General features: G+C 41.0%; 1 protein-coding gene across 1 annotated transcript in view; it reads left to right on the forward strand.

The window, feature by feature from the left end:
• Obi1 (ORC ubiquitin ligase 1) overlaps positions 1-18,783 on the forward strand; it is a 31,264-nt gene extending 12,481 nt beyond the window's left edge. Inside the window, exons 4-6 of the mRNA XM_048341202.1 lie at positions 1,570-1,818; positions 5,623-5,711; positions 16,642-18,783. Of these exons, the coding sequence (XP_048197159.1) occupies positions 1,570-1,818; positions 5,623-5,711; positions 16,642-18,172 (1,869 nt within the window). The 3' untranslated portion in view covers positions 18,173-18,783. The remainder of the gene's footprint in view (positions 1-1,569; positions 1,819-5,622; positions 5,712-16,641) is intronic.
• Positions 18,784-25,536: the final 6,753 nt, after the last annotated feature.

Here is a 25,536-nt window from a genome sequence, read left to right on the forward strand (position 1 = left end):
TCATTATTGCCATCTGCTTTCTGTTGCTCTAATAGAATACTCTAGATTGGGCAATTTATAGTGAGCAGAAATTGATTTGGGTCATAGTTCCGGAGACAGGAAAGTCCAGGAACATTGTGCCAGCATCTAGTGAGAATTTTGTGCTGCATCATCCCATGGTGGATAACAAGTGGGCAAGAAAGAACTAGAGCAGCTGAGCCAGCGAGGGAAGAATCAACTGTCAGGAGGCCTCTCCCTGATTACTAGCTTATTTCTAAGATAACATCATTAATTTAATTTTTGAGGGTGAGGCTCCTTGCCTGAACATCTCTTAATGGCCTCATGTCTTAATGTTGTCACAGTGGCAATTAAATTTCAACATGAATTTAAGAGGGACATTTAGATATTTAAATTGTAGCACTACATTTGGAGCTTTTTTTTTTCAATGTCCAAGTAGTATTAGGGTTTGAACTTAATAATTAGGTGTTCTACCACTGGAGCCATTCCTCTAGCCCTTTTGGCATTGGTTTTTTTGCTTGTGTTTTTCTGCTGGTTCTGGGCCTTGCCCTGAGCTTCTTTGCTCAAGGATAGCGCTCTACCGCTTGAACCATACATAATTCTACTTCTGGATTTTTGATGGTTAATTAGAGCTGAGCCTCACAGACTTTCCTGCCCCGTCTGGCTTTGAATTTCCATCCTCAGATCTCAGCCACCTGAGTAGCTAGGATTACAGGTGTGAGCTATTGGCGCCCTGCTGGTGTTCATTATTTTTTAAGATAGGATATCATTTAATGTCCAGTTCACCCTGGACTAAGATCCTCCTATTTGTGCTTCCCCAAGTAGCTGTAATGACAGTCATGTACCACTGTATCCAGCCATTGGTTGAGATGTCACCTGGACTCATGGTGCCACCAGGCTGATGCCATGAATCAGTCCCTCCAATTTCCATCTCCCAGGGAGCCAGGATTACAGGTTTGAACCATCATACCTAACTTCAAGCTTTTTTTCTAAAAATGCTTGAGGTTTCTTTTTAACAACCTCAGTTTAAGGTGCCATATCTTGTAAATAAATGAACATCACAGAAGAGTTCTAAACCCAATGTCCAGCTATTGCCCTCAAGGCCTGGGCATTGTCCCTGAGTTCTTTTGCTCAAAACTAGGGCTCTACCACTGTGAGCCACAGCACCTCTTCCAGTTTTCTGGTGGCTAATTGGAAATGAGTCTCACAGACTTTCCTATCCTGGCTGGCTTTGAACCTCAATCCTCTCAGATCTCAGCCTCTTAAGTAACTAGGATTATAAACATGAACCACCAGCACTCAACACATTTTTACTTTCAAAACCACAGTTATCATTGAATTAAATTACTGGCACCATAAATGTCAGTTTTTTATTAGAGGTGGTATATATTTTGAAATTTTAAACAGTATACCCTTTTTCCTTATAAAACTGTAATGAAATGTAAAGAATATATATGTGCACATATATACAGAAATTTGAATATAAAATTCAAAAGCATACTAGCTATGGTTTAGTGTGTTGATGTGTTTAATGTCCATGTCTCTCTAGTGACTCTGTGATAATTTTTCCAGGATGAAATTGATTGTTTGCAGAAAGAGGTAGAAGAACTTAAAAGTAAAAATCTCAGCTTGGAGTCGCAGATCAAGTCTATTCTGGATCCTTTAACCTTGATGCAGGGCAATCAAAATGAAGACAAACATCCAGTTGCAGATACTCCAAATAAAACCGACCAAGATACTGCAGAAGAATGGAAGAAGAAACTCAGAACAGCTAAAGAAATCTATGAAAAAGTGAAAGATGATGTGGATAAATTAAAAGAGGTAAGTTGTGATAGTTTTTAAAAATCTGTTTTCTTAATTCCGTGGTATTTTAAGCACCTTCAAAAGTATCAGTAGCCACATTATCTTGACTCATCCTTAGAAAATGTGTGTGAGAACAGCAGAAATCCCTGGATGATCATTTATATATAGTAGGAAAACTCTTTCTCATCAGATATCACTAGCTGCCAAGAACTATCAGGTAGTTCCATTTGTGCCTATAATTGGTGACTATAGTGCTTCTATATGAGACTGCATCTTCTGGAAGAGTAACATCAATTTAAAGGATTTGTTTCTGCTTCCCTCCCTTTTGTGGTCTGCCGTAATTCTTTTTAAGACTTACATAGTGAGGGCCTCCTGCTCATAGAACAACACATAGCCATTTCCTAACCTATTAAGAAAAGGTTTGACCATATCTTTTCTATCACTATTATTATCTGATGTTTAAGATTCTAGATAGCTAAAAGTTAAATGCTTAGTGCAGAGAGTTTTGAGAGCCTTCTTAAGACTGCTCCATCCAAAAGAGTACTGTGCCTTATGAGACTGGCGTTCTTTTTTCCAGTTATATTTCCATCCATATAAGATAAGAGAATGTAGGTGGAAGGTCCAAGATATTCCAGTCTGGGAAGAGAGGTCATATCCATGACGTCTACACTAGCAGTGACAGTCAGGTGTTTTACTACTTGATTGACCAAACAAGAACCTTTAGCTTGACTTCTGATTTATCTGCCCTGGAGGAAAGTTGTGTTGAATGCGATGGTTTGTAATACTCAGCCTACCTGCACTCCTTTAAAAGGTTATTCTTGTGTTGAATGACAAAATCATTAGTGGTCTCTATATGATAATTTTCAGAAATACCACTATATTTGGCTCTCAGATCTTCATTGAGGTTAAAAGAGAAAAACATTTTCCACATATAAATGAGCACTAAAAGGACCAAAATGAGAGGAAGGAGAAGAGTTCTTTCAGAAAAAAAGGAACTGCACACACAATTGTACTGAGCTTGTTACAAGTTTAGGAGGAGTGTACAGTTTCTAATGTATTGCTGGCCAACCCTAATGCTTAATATGTTGGTGTGTTAGAAGACAAGAGGACAATAAGGAATATCAACTGAGAAATTACAGTATTTTTCAATCTTGTATTTTCTCCTTCAATTTCCATCTCTCTTAAGCCATCAGTAAGTTCTGCATGGTCTCCTTCATAGTAATACAGGGGTTTTTCGGGGGGGGGGGGAGGTTGGGGGGTGGTTTTACAGTTTTAGGCAAGAGGCTGTATATGAAAATTAACCTGGGCTCATAGGTGTAGTATAGGGAATCTATGTAAAAGAATAGTACATAAAGCAGAGTTTTAAATTCAGTACTACAGAATTATTTGTAACATTTACTAAACCCATTTTGAATGCCTAGTGATAGTATTGAATAATAGACTCTAAACCAGAGCATAAATGAATAAGAAAATATGGACTACAGTAGAGAAATAAACCTCAAATGTGGAGTACAAAATAATGGCATACTATAAATCAAGTACAGGAACATAAAAGACAGAATAAAGTACTACTTGAGAACAGAATGTTTTCCTGGACAAGGTAAGTTTTTAACTATCTTTACCTAATCAGAGTTGAGAGTACAGAATACCTGATGTCTTTGTTACTGTTTTAGGTACAGTAAATAGACAGAACTCTACTTTTTTGTACCCTTTACTTACCTAACTCTCATGAACTTGAGAATACTTCTTATAGTTGAAGAACTACCCAGCACATAAGGAGAAATAGTGAAAGCCACAGGATTGGTTAGAGACCTTGAAACAATAGTGATAGCAGTACAGTATTGGGGGAAGAGAGTTGGAAATCAAATGAGTTTCTAATTTTGCCATCATCAAAAATTGTTCACTAAGTGCCTCCCTTTATGGTTCCATGCTTGAAAGCTTAATTCACTGTCTGTATGTACGAAGAAGTAAATGGCTTCCCTTGTGCCTTTGGAGGAACAATAATGATGTTTATCAGTCATTTAAAGGATTGTACTCACTGCCTTACATATGAAACAGTAACTCCTCTGTATATCACTTTGACAATAAATTTTTTAAAAAAGAATTAACCCTCCACAGTTCTGGTTGGTGTACTACCACAAAGATAGTAAACAGGTATTCAGAGTACAAAAGGAACCTGGAGAAGCCTAAGGGTGTTAGACTTTATGCCCAAAAGAATGTCACTCTTGTGACCATTGTGATATGTTGCATGCAGATGGGCAAGTAATACAATCTGAAGGTCTGGAAGTTAAGAAGTACTGTTTACATTTGTAAAATTATATTTTTAAGATTTCTTGGCTTAACCCTTTGTAAAAAAGAAAAAGAAGGGAAGTGGTGCTGTGGCTCAAGTGGTAGAGTGCTAGCCTTAAGCTGGAGAACTAGGCCTAGGCCCAGAGTTCAAGCCCCACAACTGACCAAAAATAACAAAGAAAAGAAAAAGAGTTTTTTTGTCACTTATGGGACTTGAACTCAGGTCCTGGGAGCTGTCCCTAAGCCTATTTGTGCTCAAGGCTAGCACTCTACCGCTTGAGCCACAGCACTACTTCCTGTTTTTGAGTAGTTATTGGAGGTAAGAGAGACTTTTCTGCCTAGGCTGGCTTGAAACCTCGAGCCCCACATCTCAGCCTCCTAAGTACCTAGGATTATAGGAGTGAGCCACTGGTGCCTGGCTTGAACCTTTTTTCGCAATAGTTCTTGTGACTCATTAACTTTGAATGTTCTAATCAGAGAAATTTTCTTATCTGGACACTGGCAGCTCTTGTCTAGAATCCTAGCTACTTATCTGAGAACCATCTTTCTAGACGAGCCTGAGCAAAGAAGTCCATAAGATTCTTACCTTCACTTAACCAGTAAAAGCCAGAAGAGGGTCTGTGGCTCAAGTGATAGAATGTGCCAGCCTTGAGTGAAAACCTAAGGGATAAAGCCCAGGTCCTGAGTTCAAGCCCCAAGACTAGTGTATACACACACACACACACACACACACACACACACACTTTCCCTTGTCAAGTGATTGAGCTTGATTTTTCATTTTTTATTTGTTTTTACTTGTTTTCTTTTTTATTTGTTTTGTAATTCAGGCTGGCCTCGAAGTGCTGGGATTGCAGGTGTGCACTATGTTGAGCCAAACCCCTAGATTTTTTAGCTGTTAGTATCTTGTTAGATATTTTAACAATAAACAAGGGAGAACCCATGGGATTTCTTAGAAAAAGCCCGGTTTTTAGGGTTCCAGAAATTGTGAGCCAGAGAATTAGGAAAGCTTTCTGAAGATGAAAACAAATAAGCATATAGTTATCACTAGAAAAATATTTTGAAGTAATCAGGAAGTAAGTCTAGTAGTAGCTCAAGAGAAAAACTGTAGGCATTAGTTTGTAAATACTTGCTTTTGGTATAATATCACCGTGCTTATTGGGATTCTGTTATGTAAAAGAAAAATGTGTGTGTGTGTGTGTGTGTGTGTGTGTGTGTGTGTGTGTGTGTGTTTGCGTAGCATTCTGTTATACAAAAGAAAGTATGTGTCTGTGTGTCTAAGTTGTTTTTTTTTTTTTCCCCCCCTGGATAGGAGATTTGGGAAGTGCTTGGGGAATATGGATTTAAATGCTTAGTTGTGTTCTGAGTTTCATGTGTTATTCCCAGTGGTGATTTTTAAGTTTCTGAAGGCCATGTTCTAGTATGTAGTTTTCTGATAATTATTGCTCTAAAAACTGCAAATGGCTTATGTTATAATTTTTACAAGGCACTTGTTTTATTTTGTGCTTAATTATTTCAACTCTTTTTTTTCTTAAGGCAAATAAAAAATTGAAATTGGAAAATGGCAGCTTGGTGAGGGAAAATTTACGACTGAAGGCTGAAGCTGATAACAGATCACCACAGAAGTATGTATTTTGCTCACAGAGCAGAGTTTCAGATTTGGACTAGTCTACTGAGATCATGTGCTTTGTTTTGTTTTGTTGTTTTTTTTTTCATGTCACTCTTCTTATTTAAACTAGTAGTGTCTTGCCTCTACAAGTCCACTGCATGTCTTATTATGTTATTGGTAAAATCTTCCTTTCAGTTGAGGCTAATTTTGAAGACAAGATTTTACACATATTCCTTTTCCTTCTCTAACAAGAGATTCCTGTATGTGACCTAAGACAGGAGAACCTTCGCTTGGTTTTACATTTAAATGACAGCCATGTGTCAGGCCACTAGACTTCATTTCTTTCTATTGGAAACCGACAAAGCATGAATAAGCAAGGGAAATTTATCCTACCACAAATAGATGTTTGCTTATCATTTGGGAAAAAGGAAAAGTTACTTCTAGTAAAAAGTCTAATATGGTATCAGGAAATGGTAAAAGTAAACCATAATTACACAAAGCAAAGATTACTAACCAGTAGAAAAGGCATAGATTTTTGCTTTTCAATAGTTCCTTCCCCTATGCTCTCCATCCTTGTTTTTTCTTCATTTCAGATAATGTCCTACTTTGACAAATTATGAAATAAGCTTAGGAAGCATTGCTGTTATGTGGTAGTTTGAATCTCTGTTCCTATCATTTATTGGCAGCTCGCCTTGCCAGTCATAGTAATGCTTGTCCATTAGCCATTTCCCACAGCAGGCTGAATGGAAGGAACTAAAGCTATTTTGCTTGTAGCTTTTATTTCTTGAAAAGTTGCCCACCATACTTCAGAGTTAATGCCGTTTCTAAATAGCCATGCTTTCCATAGAGAACTTCATCTGAAGAAACCCAGCCTCTGTCTACTTGCAAAAGTATCTGAATCTAATATAACTGCATGATTTGCCATAGTCACCTTCCATTCTTTCCCTTCATAAAAAGGGAACAGTTTCACTTAAAAAGTGATTTGAGCTGACCTGTTGTGTTCCAGATCAATTTGCAATGCATTGAGGTATTAAATGCATTTCATTTGATTTATAGCCTTGTTTACTCTGTATCACCAAACCCTAGTGGGATTTAAAGAGAAGCTGACCACAGCTGAAAATACCCAGATATGGTTCAATGGAGAGCACTTCTATTTGTACAGGAAAAAAATATGAAATTTCAGGAACTTAAAAGTAAAGCCAGGTACCAGTGACTCAGGGCTAGAATCCTAGCTACTCAGGAGGCTGAGACCTGAGGATCGCAGTTCAAAGCCAGTCTGGACAGGAAAGTTTGTGAGACTCTAAATCTCCAATCAATTGCTAAAAAGCCAGAAGTGGAATTTTGGCCTAAGTGATATGATACTAGCCTTCAGCATAAAAGCTCAGGGGCAGGGCTGGGGATATGGCCTAGTGGCAAGAGAGCTTGCCTCGTATACATGAGGCCCTGGGTTCGATTCCCCAGCACCACATATACAGAAAACGGCCAGAAGTGGCACTGTGGCTCAAGTGGCAGAGTGCTAGCCTTGAGCAAAAGGAAGCCAGGGACAGTGCTCAGGCCCTGAGTCCAAGCCCCAGGACTGGCCAAAAAAAAAAAAAAGCTCAGGGGCAGCACCCAGGCTCTGAGTTCAAGCCCCAGAACTGATATTTCCATACTTGGAACTTTAACTGTGGGTCCTTAATCTCAAAATTGCACAGCATTTTGTTCCTTTACTTGAGTCTTGCCTCTTGTCTGGCCTTTCCTGCTGATTAGCTAGAGATGGATTCGCTCACACTTTTCTGTCTCACCTGACTTTCAGACCAAGATGCACTGAGTCACAGTCTTCTGAGTGGCCAGGACTACTGGAGTGCTCCCCTTGCACCTGGTTTGAATTTAAATTCTCCCGCTTGGACCTTGTCTTTCCAATTCATTTTCACCATACTCAAAAGTATCCAGTATTATAAAACAAATTATTTAGATCTTTTTCCTGAAACTATCCAATGTTTTCCTAAAATGAAATCCAGATTCTACAAGCTGGTCCTCTTCCATTTCATCTCAGTCCCACTCTGCCTGCTCCTGGAGCTGTCCTGGCAGTGTAGCATTTTTGTCCTCCTCCCCTCCCCACCCCCCATCTTGAAATGTGCTGGGCTTGTTGTTTCCTCTGTTTAGAGTGTTCTGCTTCCCGATCTTTATGGCCCATTCACAGGGTCTTCTGATGATTACATTGAAAACAGTGCTCCCCTCATCACTTCCTTTTCCCTCATCTTGTCTTAGGATAAAGTACTAGTAGAATCATACTGGAGGGAAGCAGTAGAGTGTGGTTATGAACACAAGTTCTGAATCCACACTCCTTCAGACTAAACACTGCCTCTGGCTCCGTACCAGCTCCCTGATATGGGGAATGATATTTCACCATTCTGCATCTCACTGTTTGTCTTCTATGATATGAATCCAATGGTATTTGTCTAACTTACAGGTTGTTGCCAGAGTTAAATTTGAAATGCACATCGAACAGTGTTCAGAGTTAGCACTCACCCAATGTTATAGTATCATTGTCTTTATAGCCTTTATCACTCTCTGAAATTGTATGTGCATTTAATTGCTTGATATGTTTGCTGTACATTACCCTAGGTAAACTCTTAAACTCCACAGGAGAACTTTGCTGCTTGTCTCTTTCTCTTCCAAAACTCCAGTGACTGAGTCACCTGACAAATATTTGTTGAATATTTGAACTAATAAGTAAACAATGTTGAGTAAATTGCTTAGTTTCTTGGTATCATTATTTTCTTTATGTAAAGTGTGAATAATATGTTACTGAAAGGCTTATTGAAATAATCTGCTGTGCTTGGTAGAATCTGCAATAGAAAAGAGGTTGAGGCAAGAACATTTGTTTTGTGTGTATCTAAATGATCATATCCATTATCCTCATTCATCTCACAAAACACTATCCTCTTTCCTTCTTCCTCTCCTTCCTAATAGCTTTACTGTTTATCTAGTTACAAACCTCAATCTTAGTTTTCTCCATCATTTCTTCTCACATCATGCCACACCTTGCTGTTCAGAATGTTTTTCTAAATCTACTTTTTGTAAATGCCCCAGTGATTGCTTTCTATTCATTCCCACTAGTTTAGGTCCACATTATTCCTATGCTAACAACCATCTGATTGCTTACCTTGTTTTTCTCCACATGACAAATTCTTGAATTCCTGCTGTATTGCTGCCTGAATTCTAAAATATACTCTTCTCACTGCCCTGCTTAATCACTTTTGGTGCATCTCTATTGCCTCTATATTAAACCCAAATTTTTTCATGATATGTAGTGCTTTTGGCTATAGGACTTTCAGGTTAACCCTCTGGCCTCTTTGCTGTAATTCCCCCCACCCCATCCCCTTGCTGAATTTTTCACTGGACTGATACTTTCTGCAGTAAGCCATATTATGTACCTTACCTTATTCATGCTTCTTCCTTACCTTCTCTGGCAAACTCCAGGGACCTCTCTTTATTCTTACTAGCTAATTCCCATTCCTTGCTTAAAATTATACCAGATGTCACTTTCATTCGTGAGGCATTCCATAATTTCCATAAACAGGGAACCCTCTCTCTTGTACATGTAATTATACTCATACCCATTATTTGAATAATTTCATTGCATACCTGTCAGTTCTATGATTGTCACATCTGGTTGATCTTTTAGCTACAATGTCCATGCATATATATATATTTATACAGAATGCATATATACGTATATAGATATATGTGCATATGTGTGCACACATATGTGTATATATGTGTGTGTGTACATATATATGTATATATATATATGCATGTGTATGAGTGCATATGTGTTCCTTCTCTGGGCCCTTGCAAAGGAAAGGCATCCTTAAACTAGAATATTTTGTACTACCACTTCAAAAGAACTAATCAGGATGGGTTTTGAGCTTCAGCTAGGTTCTGATGGCTCATGCTTGCAATCCTAGCTATTCAGGAGACTATGACCTCTTCTTCCTCATCAGGGAGCTGGTCTAGCTAGCTTTGACTGTTGTCCCTTTTTGACCTATTCTGGCCTCTGTGTTTTTCTCAATTCTTCCCTAACACACTTGATGATTCCTGGTATTTGACTTCAGCCTGATCTGATGACTGATTTTACTATGCCCTTTGGTTTTCCCAGAAGGGGAATTTGTAGACTGTCAGGGGAGGTTGATGATACCCTGGGGCCAGACTGAGACAGTCCTGTGTGCTCTGGCTCTTTGGCTGCCTGCAGGGCCCTACTCTGGATATTCACCTAATTGGTGGTAGTTGCTGCAGTTTTCTGTCACCTTGTCTTTATTGTCTTGATAAGATATTATAGAAGCCTACAATATATAATAATATCTAAGCAACCTCATTAATCAGAGGGATTACAGACTGATAATATCACTCCATATGATTTATTGTATAATCTTTTTGTTTGTTTGTTGTTATTGTTTCCTGGTCCACCTGTCATTAGACTTCTTCATTCTTTGCACCAAAGCAACTACTATTATCATCTCTGTCAATAGGTTTGCATCTAACTTTGCCTGGCAAATCTAGTCTCTTAAATGGAATTTCATTTTAATATTTCAGTAGCTCTTTTTCTCACAACTGTGTTTTCATCTGATTCTGATTTCACTTATAGCATTAGCACTTTACATTTCTGTGTGACACCTTCATCTTTGTGGGCCATTTCTGTCTCTTGCTTGTCTACTTTTTTAAATGTCTCTGTGTGTGTGTGTGTGTGTGTGTGTGTGTGTGTGTGTGTGTTTTCACTGAGAAACCAGGAAGCCACACGGGTAACACACTTTGCTCTCTTTGTGTTAAAGGCCTAGTAGATGTGTAGTTAACGATCACTGACTGACTATGAAGGAGGTGATCTGATGGGTCACTAGTCACCTGTTATCTATGTACCTTTGTGTGGGCTGAAAAGCTAGATGTGGAAGCTTCACTTCATGAAATTGCTTACAGTTAATGTAATTAACTGGGATTTGAGCCTGTTTGTTGGGGTAACTGGTATTTTTGCATGTTGAAACTGTGTTAAACAAGGACATCAGTTCTGGAGACCTGTTATAGAGGCAAAACCAAAAAAGGTAGTCCAGATCTAAAACTTGCTTTCACATTATTTTATAGGTAAGTCAGTTAGCAAATAAGGTAAAGGTATAAAATCAAGGGCTTATGGCCTAGAAATGTGTAGATCCTCTTGTTGTTCTTCAGTAAGGCCTTTCTTAAGTTTGGTAACCTTGCAGCCCAGTGGGCTTAGCAGTAAGCAACCTTACTACTTACTTACCGAGCAGCTAAAGAACCACAACTAGTTATATCAGCACAGTACTAGAGCCTAGTTCTTTTTTTTTTGCCAGTCCTGGGGCTTGGACTCAAGGCCTGAGCACTGTCCCTGGCTTCCCCCCGCTCAAGGCCAGCACTCCGCCACTTGAGCCACAGCGCCACTTCCGGCCATTTTCTGTATATGTGGTGCTGGGGAATCGAACCCAGGGCCCCATGTATATGAGGCAGGCACTCTTGCCACTAGGCCATATCCCCAGCCCGAGCCTAGTTCTTTTGATACTTGATTCTGATAGGTATTTTTGTCCCATTTATTTTCTTCTGACCCTCTTCAGTCACATCTGGTTCTGTCTTGTGATGAACTATGAAAAAAAATGTGGTCTTGGGAATATTGTACTTTCTTACTGTAGTTGTAAGGCCTCAAAGATTGTATCTGTAGGACTTTGATTTCTCTTGTAGTAGAGTCATGAACAAGTCTTGTTCTTTCGTAGCTGTTTGGACAAGGGCTGGCTTTGAACCTGGAATCTTTTTTTCTCTTATCCAGAGTATCTACTTCTGTTTGCATTTACAAAGTGAAAAGCCCTTTAAGATTCTGTGAGATTCTGGCAGAGTCCACTTCCAGTATCAGTTGCAATTGCTCCCAAACTGCTCTACAGTATTTCTCTGCATAATGAAGCCTTTGGCCATCACTGCTACTTTGAAAATCAAAGCCTCTGGTCTCTAATGGAATGTTTACAAAAATACCCCATTTTGAAATGTGCTCAGGAAAAGGAAGTATGGTAAATGGTTTTAGAAATCCCTCTGGCTTGCTGTGGTATTGCTTTATTTAATACTATGTACCATGGAAATATCTGGAATTAGTATAAATGAGACAGTATTAAAACCCAAAGCTAAAGGAACTCTTACTTTGTATTAGCCCATAGAATTGTTTATTATATATTTTAATTTTTCTCTATATTTTAAATTGCCTTTTGCTAAATTTAATATAGTTATCTTGGGTAAGCTAAAAATCTCCTAATGTCATTGTCAAAATTCTTATCCATTTTCAGTCTCTTTTGACTAACATGAAAATGGAAAAAAATTTTGATAAACATGTATAGAATGTTAAGCCTGTATTTTAAAAGCTGTACTTTATTATAGATCTTGTTTTTTTTCTTTCAGGCAAAAGTATACATTACATTAAGTTTAGTAAGATAGTGACTGTCATCATATATGTAAATGAGGATAAGAACCTTTAGCTTACTTATCCTGTCATGGAATGGCTCTATCTTAATATAAGACTCATATAGCTTTGTTTCTTTTGGGTTTGGCTTACTTGATTTAACACAATTTTTTCCAAGTCTTCGCATTTCCTTACAAATGATAGAATATCATTCTTTCTAATGAATTAATAAGATTCCATTTTGTATGTACACCACTTTTTCTTTATCTGTTCATCCATTGAGTGGCATCTGGGCTGATTCCAAACCTTGGCTACAATAGTTTTTCAATGAATATGGTTGTGCTGGTAGCTTTACTGTAGTCCTGTTTCCCTAACTTGTGGTACCCAGAACTTGCCATAAATCTATAAGTAAACACTGGGTAGTATGCAAGCATTTACAAATGAATGAAGCATAAAGACTCTGTGGAGAGCTCAAAGAATATGATTCTTTGGAAAGACTAAATCAAGCCCAGGACAGCTGGCCCACCCCTGTAATCCTAGATACTCAGGAAGCTGAGATCTTAGGATCCAGGATCAAAGCCAGCCTGGACAGAGAGGTCCATGAGACTCTTATCTCCAGTTATCCATTAGAAAACCCGAAGTGGCGCTGTGGGCCAACACTAGCCTTGAGCTGAAAAGCTTGGGGACAGTGCCCAGACCCAGAGTTCAAGCCCTACAACAAAAAAAAGAAGAAAGAGAAAGGAAGAAAGGAGGGAGGGAGGGAGGAAAGGAAGGAAGGAAGGAAGGAAGGAAGGAAGGAAGGAAGGAAGGAAGGAAGGAAGGAAGGAAGGAAGGAAGGAAGGAAGGAAGGAAGGAAGGCAGGCTAAATCAAGCCCAACAAAATAAGTACCTAGAAATCAGTACTTGCAAGAGGTGGGGTGAGGCCAAGAGGAGAGGAGTAGACAAATGAAGGTGGGGGGGGGGTGAAGAAAGGAGAATGCAGTCAGGAATTCATTGTGTATAGGTTAAAAGGAGATGAAAACATTGAAGGGATGACACAGAACAAGATGCATTGTGTACATAAACTGCTTTGTTAAATGACCAAAAAAATTCAATACATAACCTAAAAAGAGAAAAGTGGGCTGGCTGGGTTAGAATGTTGAAAGAGGTGACATTGATCAAGACACACTATATTCATGAACTTTTGTTGAGTGGCCACTCCTTTGTACAACTACTAAGATAATGAAAATATTTTAAAACATAAGACTGATGTACTCTTAGGTAAGAGAATGATCAGTATTCAAGAAATGTTTAGTAAGGAGTACTGTGTACCTGAAGTTATTCTAAGGCTCTGGAAGTGAATGTATGACACAAAGACTTCCTGATTTCCTGCAGCTTCTTCTCTGACAGAGGAACCAAAGAAAGATAAATTGCTTAGACTGATTAATTAATTGGCTGGTTCCCATGGCTTTTACTGTACATTTCTGTTGGTTTTCCCATCACATGGGTCCCTTATTAACATGGTAAAAAGGTCTGAACATTTCAGAGTATTATAAACTTGTGAAGTATTGAAATGGAGCTTGGTGTCCTAGGGGCAGTGACCTTTTAGAAAATGGAAAAACTCCATCAGTGACTTGTACTTGCTTTTTTGCTGGCCTTTGTTGTGAGGTTTTGTGGTGCCTCAGCTTCCTCTCTGAAGTAAGAGAGGAACGAAGACTAGGGGCATCATTGACTTCAACGCAGAATCCTTTGTTACTTCTTTAGAATCCACAATTAGAGCGGGGGATGAGGCTGAGAGGCACTTGCCTGGCATGTGGGAGGCTCTGGGGCCAATCACTGAGAGTACAACAGAAAATACAAAAAGGAATCTAGGGACAAATTGTGTCCTTAAATGACAGCATTTCCAAGGTAAAACTCAGGGGAGGAGGCTGCTGGTGCTTTGGGAAGCAGTCCTGTGGGTCATTACTCATTTCTTACCTTGGCCTCTGGTGCTCCTTTGGTAACATCTCATCCACTAGCTACTAGCATTATTTGATTTCTCAATCATTTGTTACAAAATTTGTACTTGAAAAAAAGAACACTTTTTTCATTTAAAAATATGTTAGTTGATTAAGCCAGAGTAGTTACAGTCAGCAACTGACATTTTTGGGTTTTTGCAGAGCACATTCAGAGGCTTTTACTGCTTTAAGGTTTTTTCAAAGAACTATAGCTCTGTCCATGACTAATTAACACACCAAAACAAGTTTTTTGCATTTATTTTTTGTTGTTCGTTGGGCTTGAAATCAGGGCTTGGGTACTGTCAAGTCTAACACTCTACCACTTTGAGCCACAGCTCCACTTCTACTTTTCTGATGGTTAATTGGAGATCAAAGTCTCATGGACTTTTCTAAGCCCAGCCTGGCTTTGAACCTTGATCCTCAGATCTCAGCCTCCTAAGTAGCTATGATTATAGGCATGAGCCACGGAACCTAGCTCAAAACAATTTTTTTTTTTTTTTTGGCCAGTCCTGGGCCTAGGACTCAGGGCCTGAGCACTGTCCCTGGCTTCTTTTTGCTCAAGGCTAGCACTCTGCCACTTGAGCCACAGCGCCACTTCTGGCCATTTTCTGTATATGTGGTGCTGGGGAATCGAACCCAGGGCCTCATGTATATGAGGCAGGCACTCTTGCCACTAGGCCATATCCCCAGCCCCCTGGTGAGACTCTTATCTCCAATTAACCACTGAAAAACTGGAAGTGGTGCTGTGGCTCAAGTGGTAGAGCTCTAGTTTTGAGCACAAAGAGGTTCAGGGACAGCATCCAGGCCCTGAGTTCAAGCCCCACAACCAACAACAACAAAAATCTCACTGTCATTTTGCTGATTTTCATTGGGTGAAGGTCATACTTTTTTTAAAAAAATGGTGAGTTTGTGGTTACCTTGGTGACCTTTTGTCCTTGTTGTACCTTTATAGTATTTTAGAAGTTGAAGGGAGTGTGCTCTCACTGGGAGTCTAGTTCATTGCAGTGAGCAGATCAATATTCAGCAATCATGTCTTTTAAAGCCCTTTCTAATCCTGAGATTTTATGATTCTATATTTACCTTTGACTCTGATATTTTTGTTTTCTCCTCAGTAACAAGATCATGGTGCTGAGCTGGGGCGGAGATTGGGCCAGGGTATGAGCAGGTGATAGGCACCAAGTGACTATCTAGAATACATTGTATGTGATTCATTGGCTCTAAGAAGCTCATTATGGTTAACTTCTTGGGCTCCTTTGTAGGTTGTTCTTCTTTAAAAAAAAAATACTAATACTTTTTCTTAACTCTAATGCCTTTTATAATTAGAAAAAAAGAAAAGCCCCCAAATTCAAGTTTTCTTTGGTGATCAATTAGAATTTTAACTTCCATATGTTTCTAAGATCTAGATAGTCTTATTCATGTTTGTATCCCCAGCCCCAGATACACCCCCTAACATATATACTGTAGGTGCTCAAAATACTGCTATCTGGGCTGGGAATATGGCCTAGTGGTAGAGTGCTTGCCTCATATACATGAAGCCCTGGGTTCGATTCCTAAGCATCACATAAACAGAAGCCAGAAGTGGCGCTGTGGCTCAAGTGGTAGAGTGCTAGCCTTGAGCAAAAAGAAGCCATGGACAGTGCTCAGGCCCTGAGTCTAAGCCCCAGGACTGGCAAAAAAAAAAAAAAATACTGCTATCTATGCTGAATCCAGTGCCCTCAAACACTGGGGCAGGGGCGGGGGGTGGGGGGGATACCATGTACAAAAGGTGAGGTTTTTTTTTTTGTTCCTTCTAGTTAGTCTCCAAAAGGTTTCTTTCCAAATGTAAAGATGTCTTTATGTGTCGTCTGTTGCAACCATTGGCCCAGACTTGGTATTTCAAAGTTGGAAAAAATGAGATTGATATCCTACACAGTTGTAAAATGCCAAAAATAAGTAGCACTGAAATGAATTAAAGCCCAGCACTCAGAAATGCCAGGGAAAGCTTCATATCAAGGTTGGCTGTAATTGAAAGGGTCCAAATAAGTATTTAAAACCACCCCTCTTGGGACTTCTAAGATTTCTGAATTTCAAATTGGTGTTTTATGTTTGACAAGGTGACATTGTGGAAGAAATGTATTGTAAAACAGTGCTGTACGAAAGGAAAATGATTGAATGTAAATATTTCAAGATGTGGACCACTGTTCAAATGTTATCATAAATCTTTGCCATTGTTTTAGGGGATAACTTCATGAATATATGAGCTGAATTGATAGGTAGCTTTTGGAAGGCAAAATCATCAGTGAGTTTATGCCTCTCTGCTACCACTAGTTTGATTCTGCCACCAAAATGTCCTATTAGAACTTTGCTGTTATTATAATTTGCTTATTACAGTGCAAGTAGGAAAACAATATTACAATTGGCAGTGTTTGTGTCCTATTCATCCAAAGGTCTGAACTGTAATATTATGTGAAATTAGAATAGGCTGAGGAATTTTGCATTGTTAAACTTTGAGAAGAAAATGGCTTGAGCTATAAGATTAACCATCCTTCTCTCCTTCCTAGGTTTGGAAGATTTACAGTTGCTGCTCTTCAGTCCAAAGTGGAACAGTATGAACGTGAGACCAATCGGCTGAAGAAAGCCTTGGAGCGAAGTGATAAATATATAGAGGAACTAGAATCTCAAGTTGCACAACTGAAAAATTCAAGTGAAGAGAAGGAAACTATGGATTCTATTTGCCCGAGAGTGCTTTCTACTGACGCCAAGGGGTCCAAAAGCAGTGAGGAGGAGGTGGCCTCAAAGACTCAAGGCAATAGCGCCAGAAAGCAGCCTGGCACAGCCTCTGCCAGTTCTCACCTGGCTCAGCCTTCCAGCAGCAGATTGTTGGACACCAGCTCTACCAGACAAGAAAACACGAGCAAAATTGAACCAAACTGTCCTAAGAACAAAGACCTCTATCCTAAACAGGTAGAAATAATGTTAGATGTGACAGATACAAGTATGGACACTTACTTAGAAGGAGAGTGGGGTAATAAGCCAAGTGACTGTGTCCCCTACAAAGATGAAGAGCTTTATGATCTTCCAGCTCCTTGTACTCCCTTGTCTCTCAGTTGCCTTCAATTAAATACTCCAGAAAATAGAGACAGTACCGTGATCAAATCAGGAGGTACCAAAAAGCAGTCAAACCATCTCAGAAAACTCGTGTTTGATGATTTTAGTGATTCTACAAATGTTTGCAACAAAGATCCTGCAGATGGTACCAGTAGAAATGAAAATGAAAAGAAAGCAGAATCTTTTACTTCTGCAAAGACAAGATTTTGGGATTGTTGCTCTACAAGCTATGCCCAGAACTTGGATTTTGAAAGTTCCGAGGGGAGCACAATAGCAAATTCTGTTGGAGAAATACCTTCAAAACTAAGTGAGAAATCGGGCTCCTGCTTATCCAAAAGGGTGAATTGTATTCGTTCTTTTGAAATGAACCGCACGAGGACATCCAGCGAGGCTTCAATGGATGCCGCTTACCTTGACAAAATCTCCGAGTTGGATTCCATGATGTCAGAGTCGGACAACAGCAAGAGCCCCTGTAATAATAACGGTTTCAAGTCAGTAGATTTGGATAGTTTATCCAAGTCATCTCAAGGCAGTGACTTTCTGGAGGGGCCTGATAAGTTGGAAGAAGGAACTAAACTGGATCCTCTAACTGCTAGTGATCAGTTAGAAAATGGAAATGAGTGGAAACCCACTTCATTTTTTCTCCTCTCCCCACCTGACCAAGAGATGAATGAAGATTTTTCACTCCACTCCTCTTCGAATCCAGCTACTAATGAAGTCAAACCTCCACGCTGTTTGTTTCAGACAGAGTTCTCCCAGGATGTTTTGTTAAGCAGTACACGTGCTCTATTTGAAGATCAAAGGTTTGGGTCCTCTTTGTTTAAGATGTCCTCAGACATGCACAGCCTTCATAACCACCTTCAGTCTCCTTGGTCTACTTCCTTTGTGCCTGAAAAGAGGAATAAAAATGTGAATCAATCAACAAAAAGGAAAATACAGAGCAGCCTTTCCAATGCCAGTCCATCGAAAGCAACCAAAAGTTGACTTCTTGGGGATGTCATTTTGTTTTCGTCCTGAAGGGAATGGAAATGTTTTTAAAGTAATTTTTTTCCTTCATAAATGTTCTACACAATCTTAAATTGATCATCTTTAGTTAAGTCAGAATAGTGGGTTAACCTGTACCCAGAGAACTTAATTCATGTTGAAAACACCACTGGTTTTTGTGGGGATTTTGGTTTTGTTTTGGGAGCAAGGGGAATCTTTTTGACTAGAGAAAATAGGGAGAGGGAGGTTGGACTTTGTTTTTTAATGGGTATTATATGGATCCAAGTTGGTTGTATTTAACTGGTAGATACAGTAGCCTGTTAGTGAGGCTCAGTTATCTTCAGAACATGGTTTCTTTAATAACTTTTAACACTTACAAGACATGGGTTTCTTCAAAGCTTTTCCTTGGGTGGAAATTTCTACCCCTTCCTCCTCCCTTTTAATGTTTAGTCATGACCTAACTTTTATATAAGGCCATGATGGAAAAATAGCACTCTTTACTTTTTCTTTTGTATCATTATGTTTTGTCCAGTTTTTGTGAAAATATTCTACTAGTATCAAAGAGTATGTTTTGGGGATTTTTGTTTGTTTCTTTCTTTGTATTGTTCCTGAGGCTTCAACTCAGTGCCTCTGTGCTATCCTTGAGCTTTTTCACTCAAGGCTAGGGATCTACCATTTGAGCCACAGTACTGTACTGGCTTCTTGTAAGTTAATTGAAGATAAAGAGTCTCATAGACTTTCTTGACTGGGTGGCTTCAAACCGTGATCTTTCAGATCCTAGCCTCCTGAGTGGCTAGGATTACAGCTCCAGCAAGAATCTGTTTTTCTGTGAAAATATCCACTTTGTGGCAGACTTATATTTGCTCATCTTTTTTCTGTGTGTGTAAAGTCCAAAATCAAGTGAGTGCAAGGAGCAGTTGGGTTTGGAGGGATGTAAACATCGTATCTTCACTTTCCAGATGTGTACAGCTGGGAAGGTACTCTGCTACATTCTTGATCCATCTATATCCCAGGAAAGGTTTGCATGTTACTATTCTTTGTGGAAACTGTACGCATGGTAGCCTTTTTGCTTGCTGTATTTTCCATCCTTAAGAAAAAGCAGTTTTAATTGGCTAATAGAATATATTTTATGTGGTACTTTTTTTTTCAATAAAAAGTATTGAGAGGGTAAGAAGAGATAAGAGCTAAGCACAATTTTTTTTTTAATTTAGGTCTTAAAGAACTGTATTATTCTCAACATGTTGAGGATGCCTATGTAGGCCTTTACAAATGGGTTTGTATGCTAATGACTTGTTTATCTAATGTGCACTGAACGTTTTACATTAATACTGTATTGTTTTACATTAATACTGCATGCTTTTCTATGTGAATTGAATAAAGGATGTCATAAGCACTTTATGTCTTGATATTACCTAAGATATTGAATTAACCTATAAAGACCAGAGAAACTTACTTTCAATTGATTTTATAATCTAGCAGTTGACCCTGGGTTTAAATCTGGTCTGTACCTGTTTTTGAAAGGTCTATTAGCAAAAAAAAAAAAAGTGTTTTACAGTTTTTGAATTCTTAAAATTGTCTTTAAAAATCTAGAGAGTGACACAGGAAATTCAATTTTTACTGTTTCTCAAGGAAGTCCTGTTGGAGTGCAACTATGCTCATCCATTTGTTTGCATTCTACATGTGGCTGATTCACACTGGAAGAATAGAGTTAGTTACAGCAGACACCATATGGCCAAAATATTTATAATCTGGCCTCTTATAGAAATTTGCTGACCCTTGTTATAATAGCCTCATAAAAATAGAATAAATCACTTTATGACTTTGGAAAATGATGCTCCGTCAGAATAATAACCAGAAAAAGCTAATATGGAGCATGATGTTTGTTTTATTATGTATATTTTATATGTGTAGTATAGTTTTAAAGTATTGAAAGTCTAAGAAGAGGTAAGTGCTAAGCACAATTTTTTTAATTTAGGCTCTAAAAAAGTATATTATGTGCACCAATAGCTGGTATTTCACTTGGGTACTCCTAGCTGCTCAGGAGGCTGAGATCTGAAGATCATAGTTCAAAACCAGCCTGGACAGGAAAGTCCATGAGACACTTAACTCCAGCTAACTACTAAAAAGCCCTAAGTAGAGCTAAAAAAGCTCAGGGATAGCCGCCAAGTCTTGAGTACTTGGGGCTTCCTAAGGTAATGGTACTAAGAGGTGGATTTTTGGGGAAGTGGCTTTATTTCCTTATAAACAAGATCCAAAAGAGGAGCATATTTCCCCCTTTAGGTATTTGGACAACATCTTTTTGAAGCTAAGAATAACCCCTTATCAGATACCAAATCTGCTGGTCTCTTGATTCCCAACTCCGCCCCCCCCACCCCGCCTCCAGAACTGTGAAAACTACATTTCTTTTTTTATATAAATTAGCTAATCTAAGGTATTTTGTTAATAACAGCTCAAAGGAGCTAAAGTAGGAATTCTATAACCCACCATGTGTCTGTTTTTAATCCATATAACATGCTAACATTGTGCTGTGAAAACTGGAATATGTAGACCCATTTGCCAATTACAAGCTTGGATGAAAGCTGTGTGCCTGTTGTCAGAAGATTATCAGAAAATTATTTCAGAAAAATATTACCAGAAAATACCAGAATATTCCTCAGCCACTTTGAAAAGTATCCATCTTCCCTAAACAAGTATTGTACACATTAAATTCATAATATCCTTTAAAGAAGACAGTCATTTCGATTTTTTTTTTTTTTGCCAGTCCTGGAGCTTGGACCCAGGGCCTGAGCACTGTCCCTGGATTCTTTTTGCTCAAGGCTAGCACTCTGCCGCTTGAGCCACAGCACCATTTGTGGCCTTTCCTATATATGTGGTGCTGAGGAATTGAACCCAGGGCTTCATGTAAAAAAGGCAAGCACTCTTGCCACTAGGCCATATCCGCAGTCCCTCATTTTGATTTTTATCACATCTTTACCATCTTTATCCATCTTTACCTCTCTGATTTGCAGATACACCTATTATATATCCACACCACAGAACAAAACACTACTGAAGCCAAATACTTTGCCTTTCCTTTAATCCCTTCCAAACCCTGAGATACTTACTATGATCCATCTCCAATTACTGGAAAGCAGACCACAGACTAGTGACCCACCCAGTGGGAATGGTTAAACCCCTATCTCTGAGACTTGAATTCGTGATCTCCCTTTTTGTGAGTTCCAAGCTGTGCCCCAAAGGTAAAATGGATGTGAAAGTTCCCAATGATTATTAAAGTATGTGTGTGTGTGTGTGTTAGTATACTTCTTTCTAAATAGCATTCAATTTCTGCCTAGGTTTCTGGATCTAAACAAAAGCTTAGGGATAGAACTTCTTGTCAGACAAGCGCCCTACCACTTGAGCTACACCCCCAGTCCCAAGGGATAGAACTTCTATGTGTGTACCACTTCTAAGTTTAAAGATTCACACTCACTGGCATTTTTGTGAATTTAACCTTCCCCTCCTAGTTGGTTCATTCACTAAAGCTGATTTTTAAAAAGAAACACTAGTGGTAAGTTAAGCAGGCATGTAGTTCATTTTATGTAGGCACTTAGTTCATTGTTTGGATCTTTCTGAAATGACACATCTATGTGACTGAAAAGATGATGGTTTGTTGTCAGGACAAACAAAATGGTTTCCTCTTCATTTAAAAAATGTTTCAGCCCATCAAAAAGTTACAAGTCATTTTGTGTTTTACAGCACCAGCTGAAAGGAAAAACTAGGGAAAAAATTTAAAGAACTGGAAATAGTACACTAAGATTGACAGTCCTTTAATTTAAAATATGCCTTCCAGTCACCTGTTTGCTTTCCTGTTTGAAGCAAAGGTACCAGTGAACAAGAGAACTTGGTCCTGGACAATATAATTCAGTTAGCTGTATATAAATGAGTGTTTAATTATTCAGAGTATACATGAATGGGGTTTCCTCATCACTTCTGTACCTGTGGATAATATTGTAAAATATCAAGTTGAAATTAACAGTTAATGGTGTGTGGCCAGTTAGATAAGAAATTTCCTAGCTCCTCACAGGTTTTCTATTCCTATTTGTGGGCGTTCTAACAATACAGTCTTTGCCTATCATTATGTAACTTGATCCCTTTAATAATACTTGGCAGAGAGAAAACCTTTTAAGCAATGATCTCAGAGTGCATAGTGAACATTTATTGCCTAATTCTCGGAACCCCACTCATAGCAAGGAAGCATCTATTAAGATGCAGAGTTAAGAATCCATCTTAAGCCCAGGCTAAGGTGGTCTTCGGTTTTATGTGACTGAAGGGGTCTAGAATACCTTGATTTGCAGCCCGACAAGGTAGTCAATTCCTGTGTGCTGTGTCTGAATAGGAATCACACCCTCTGATAAAGATGGATGGTATTAAATGACAAAAAAGATGTAAGTGTGGATTGTATGTGATTATCATTTGGGGGTGTAAAAATCTTTTCCCCCATGGGGCAAATGTTTGACTTAGGTATTTACTAAAGGGAAGATAAAATTCTGGTTCAATTTGTTTCTTACAACATTGGCGAGTAGCAAACTTTTCATTTTGTAGAGAGAGTCTGGGCATAGGGAAAAAGTGGCAGCGTTTTCATACTGGGTCTTGAAGGATGAATAAGAGTTTCTCCCCGCCCTCCCAAGGAGGACATGACTTCTGCATGTCTGGATATGATTGTCCCAGAAGCGAGAGTAGAAAGAAAGGAAACACCTACTAAAGTCAGAGATCCAAGACTGAAAAAGACTTTCCATAGAGCTTCATTCTGAGATTGCAAGTGGAGCTTTTGACCTCTTGTCAAGTCTCAGGCTGCTCAGGGTCCTGCCCCGGCCTCCTGAACCGGCGGCTCGATGGCGAGACAGTGACTCCCTGGGCGCTGGAAGGCTTGGGGCGGGGGGGGGGGGGGGGGGGCGGGGGGGCGGTCTATCAACTGTCCATTAAGTCAAGCCTTGGCTCTCGGAGGGCTAGAAGGGATAACCTCGCCTCACCCATAGGATCACCTCGGCGTTCACGGTGAGGAAGCAGGGCTGGCTCCCCAACCTGGGCTCACATTCTGCCCCCTCCCAGCCAACTCAGCCCGGGTTCCGTTCCCCTCTGCTCTCCTGTCAGATTGCTCGCCTGGGGAGGACAAACCCACCCTGACCCCTCCAGCCAGAGTTCCTGCGCTCCCATGGGCCCGGGCCCCACTCGAAGGGCCAGTTCTGCGGCTTCTTTTCATTTTATGATCACTCTAGAAACCTGACGATTAAGACGCGAAACCAACAAAGAGTTTTCTTTCCACCTTAACCTTGCACACAATCCTTTAACAAATTAATTAATCCTAATGAATTAACACTTCATTTATTTAAACGCGCTACAGTCCATGAATTAAATTTTCATGCAGTGATTAAAGGCTGTTAAAATATGCATGATTTCGTTAAAATTTTATAATAAATCAGGGCAATGTGTTACATGACAAGGCAACTATTTCCCAGTACCCTCGCAAGGGGCTTTGATTTGTGCGGGCGGCGGGGAGGCGGGGAGGCTGGCGGCGGCGCCGGCGAGCGGTGGAGCCGGGCGACAGGACCCAGCTCGGCTCTCTCGGGTTTGGATGCACAGCCTCGCGGTTTCCTCCGTCGCTTCGGGACCCTCTTGGGGATCCTGCTTCCCGCTGCCGAGCCGCGCCAGCGGAGGGCGATCGGCGGCCGCCTCTCCAGTCCGGAGCCGCGCAGCCTGGGGGGGGGTGGGGGGGGTGGTACCTCCGCTGCCCAGGCTCACGCGCAGAGCTCCGGCCACCGGGGCGTCCGTGCATCGGGGTCGGAGCGGCCCGCAGGGAGAAGGGGAGGCGACAGCACGGCCCTCGCGTCGCGTGGGGCTCACGGGCCGGCGTGTCTGTAGTAGAGTTCTAGTTGCGTTTGCCTGGGGTTGAGCCGAGGGAGGGGCCCGGGAACTGAGTCACAGGGGCCCAGGCCCGAGTCCCCCCGGTTCTGATCACTTTCAGGCCCGGGAGGCCGCGCCCTGCGGGGACAGATCGTAGTGATCGGGCCTCACTGCTGGGGCTTCCGAAAGGTAGGTGCTCCCAGTCCCCGGAGATGAGAGATGGCGCACAGCCATCAACTTTACCGGGACGCTTCATCTGGGGCTCCGGAACAACGAGGAGATGTCGGAATGAGGTGGTCCACAGCTAGGAAAATGTCCCCCCAATGGAAGTTATAGTTGAATGCAATGGCCAGAAGAAAGAAAACAATGGATCTGTCCGTTCGTTGACTTTAGAACTTCCTCGGCCAGTCCCCGCCACCGAAGCCGGGGTCCGCATGGTCGAGCCGGGAACCCTACTTACTAGAGGAGGTTCGATGTTGTCAACACAGCTCCGCCACTCGGGACCTTGGGGACGAGGGAGGCGAGAGGCAGCGGGTGCGAGGCAGTGTGTGTGTGTGGGGGGGGGAGGGTGTCAAGGACAGTGGCCTCTAGCAAAGCGTCCAGCACCAGGCTGCCCTGAGCCCTGAGGACCCCCGCGGGCAGGGCCACCACCCAGCACTGGGCCGGAGTGTCCAGAAGAGGTCTGGGAGTCCAGGGTGGGACTGGCAGGGAGCCCAGAGGCCATCATGGGGGGGGGGGGCTTCCCCCCCACCCCCGGCCAAGATAGGCAGGGATAAGCTTTAAGAGAGACCAGAGATTAAAGTAGCCGAGGTCCTGGGGAAGTGACTTAGAGGAGAGGGGAAAAGTACTCCCCATGGGTAGATCCCTCTGGAGCTTCACACTCCAGGCAGACAGTATCAAACTGAGGTTCACTGGAACATAAATTGGGCCCCTGTTAGGAGGCCCGCCATCCAATCCCTACCCTGCAGCCTGCTTCTCTCCTGCCTGAACCTTAACCCTACACAAAGTGGTCTCCAAAACTGGTGGTCTCCGGGGCCTCGGGGTTCCCCGCAGACAAGATGTCTGCTGAGAGTGAAAAGTGCCTTATTTCCAACTGGGCAATGCCTGCTGGATAAACGACGGATACCGACAGACATCTGGAGTCCGTGGAAGAACCGAGCACTCAACCTCCAGACACCTTCGTCCTCAATTGCCAAGACGCATCTCCAGTCTGTAACCTGGGCTGGGCGACTCAGATTCAACCTGAGAAGCTTCGAAGGAGAGGGGTTGCTCAGCCAAAACCTAACTTCCCATAGACACCCCCTCTGGGCGCAACGGCTTTCAGGCGCTCCCCTCCTCTCCCCCCTCCCACCCCCCACCCCCGCCTGGCTGGGGCGAGGGTCAAAGGCTGGGAGAATTCACCGGGGATGGTGTGGGGTTCAGCAAGGAGCCTCTCCCACTAGTCCGCACTCCAACCAACCAATCTACTCTCCAAGCTCAAGGAA

This window comes from Perognathus longimembris, chromosome 3 (genome assembly GCF_023159225.1).
Source record: "Perognathus longimembris pacificus isolate PPM17 chromosome 3, ASM2315922v1, whole genome shotgun sequence".
Lineage (NCBI taxonomy): Eukaryota > Metazoa > Chordata > Mammalia > Rodentia > Heteromyidae > Perognathus > Perognathus longimembris.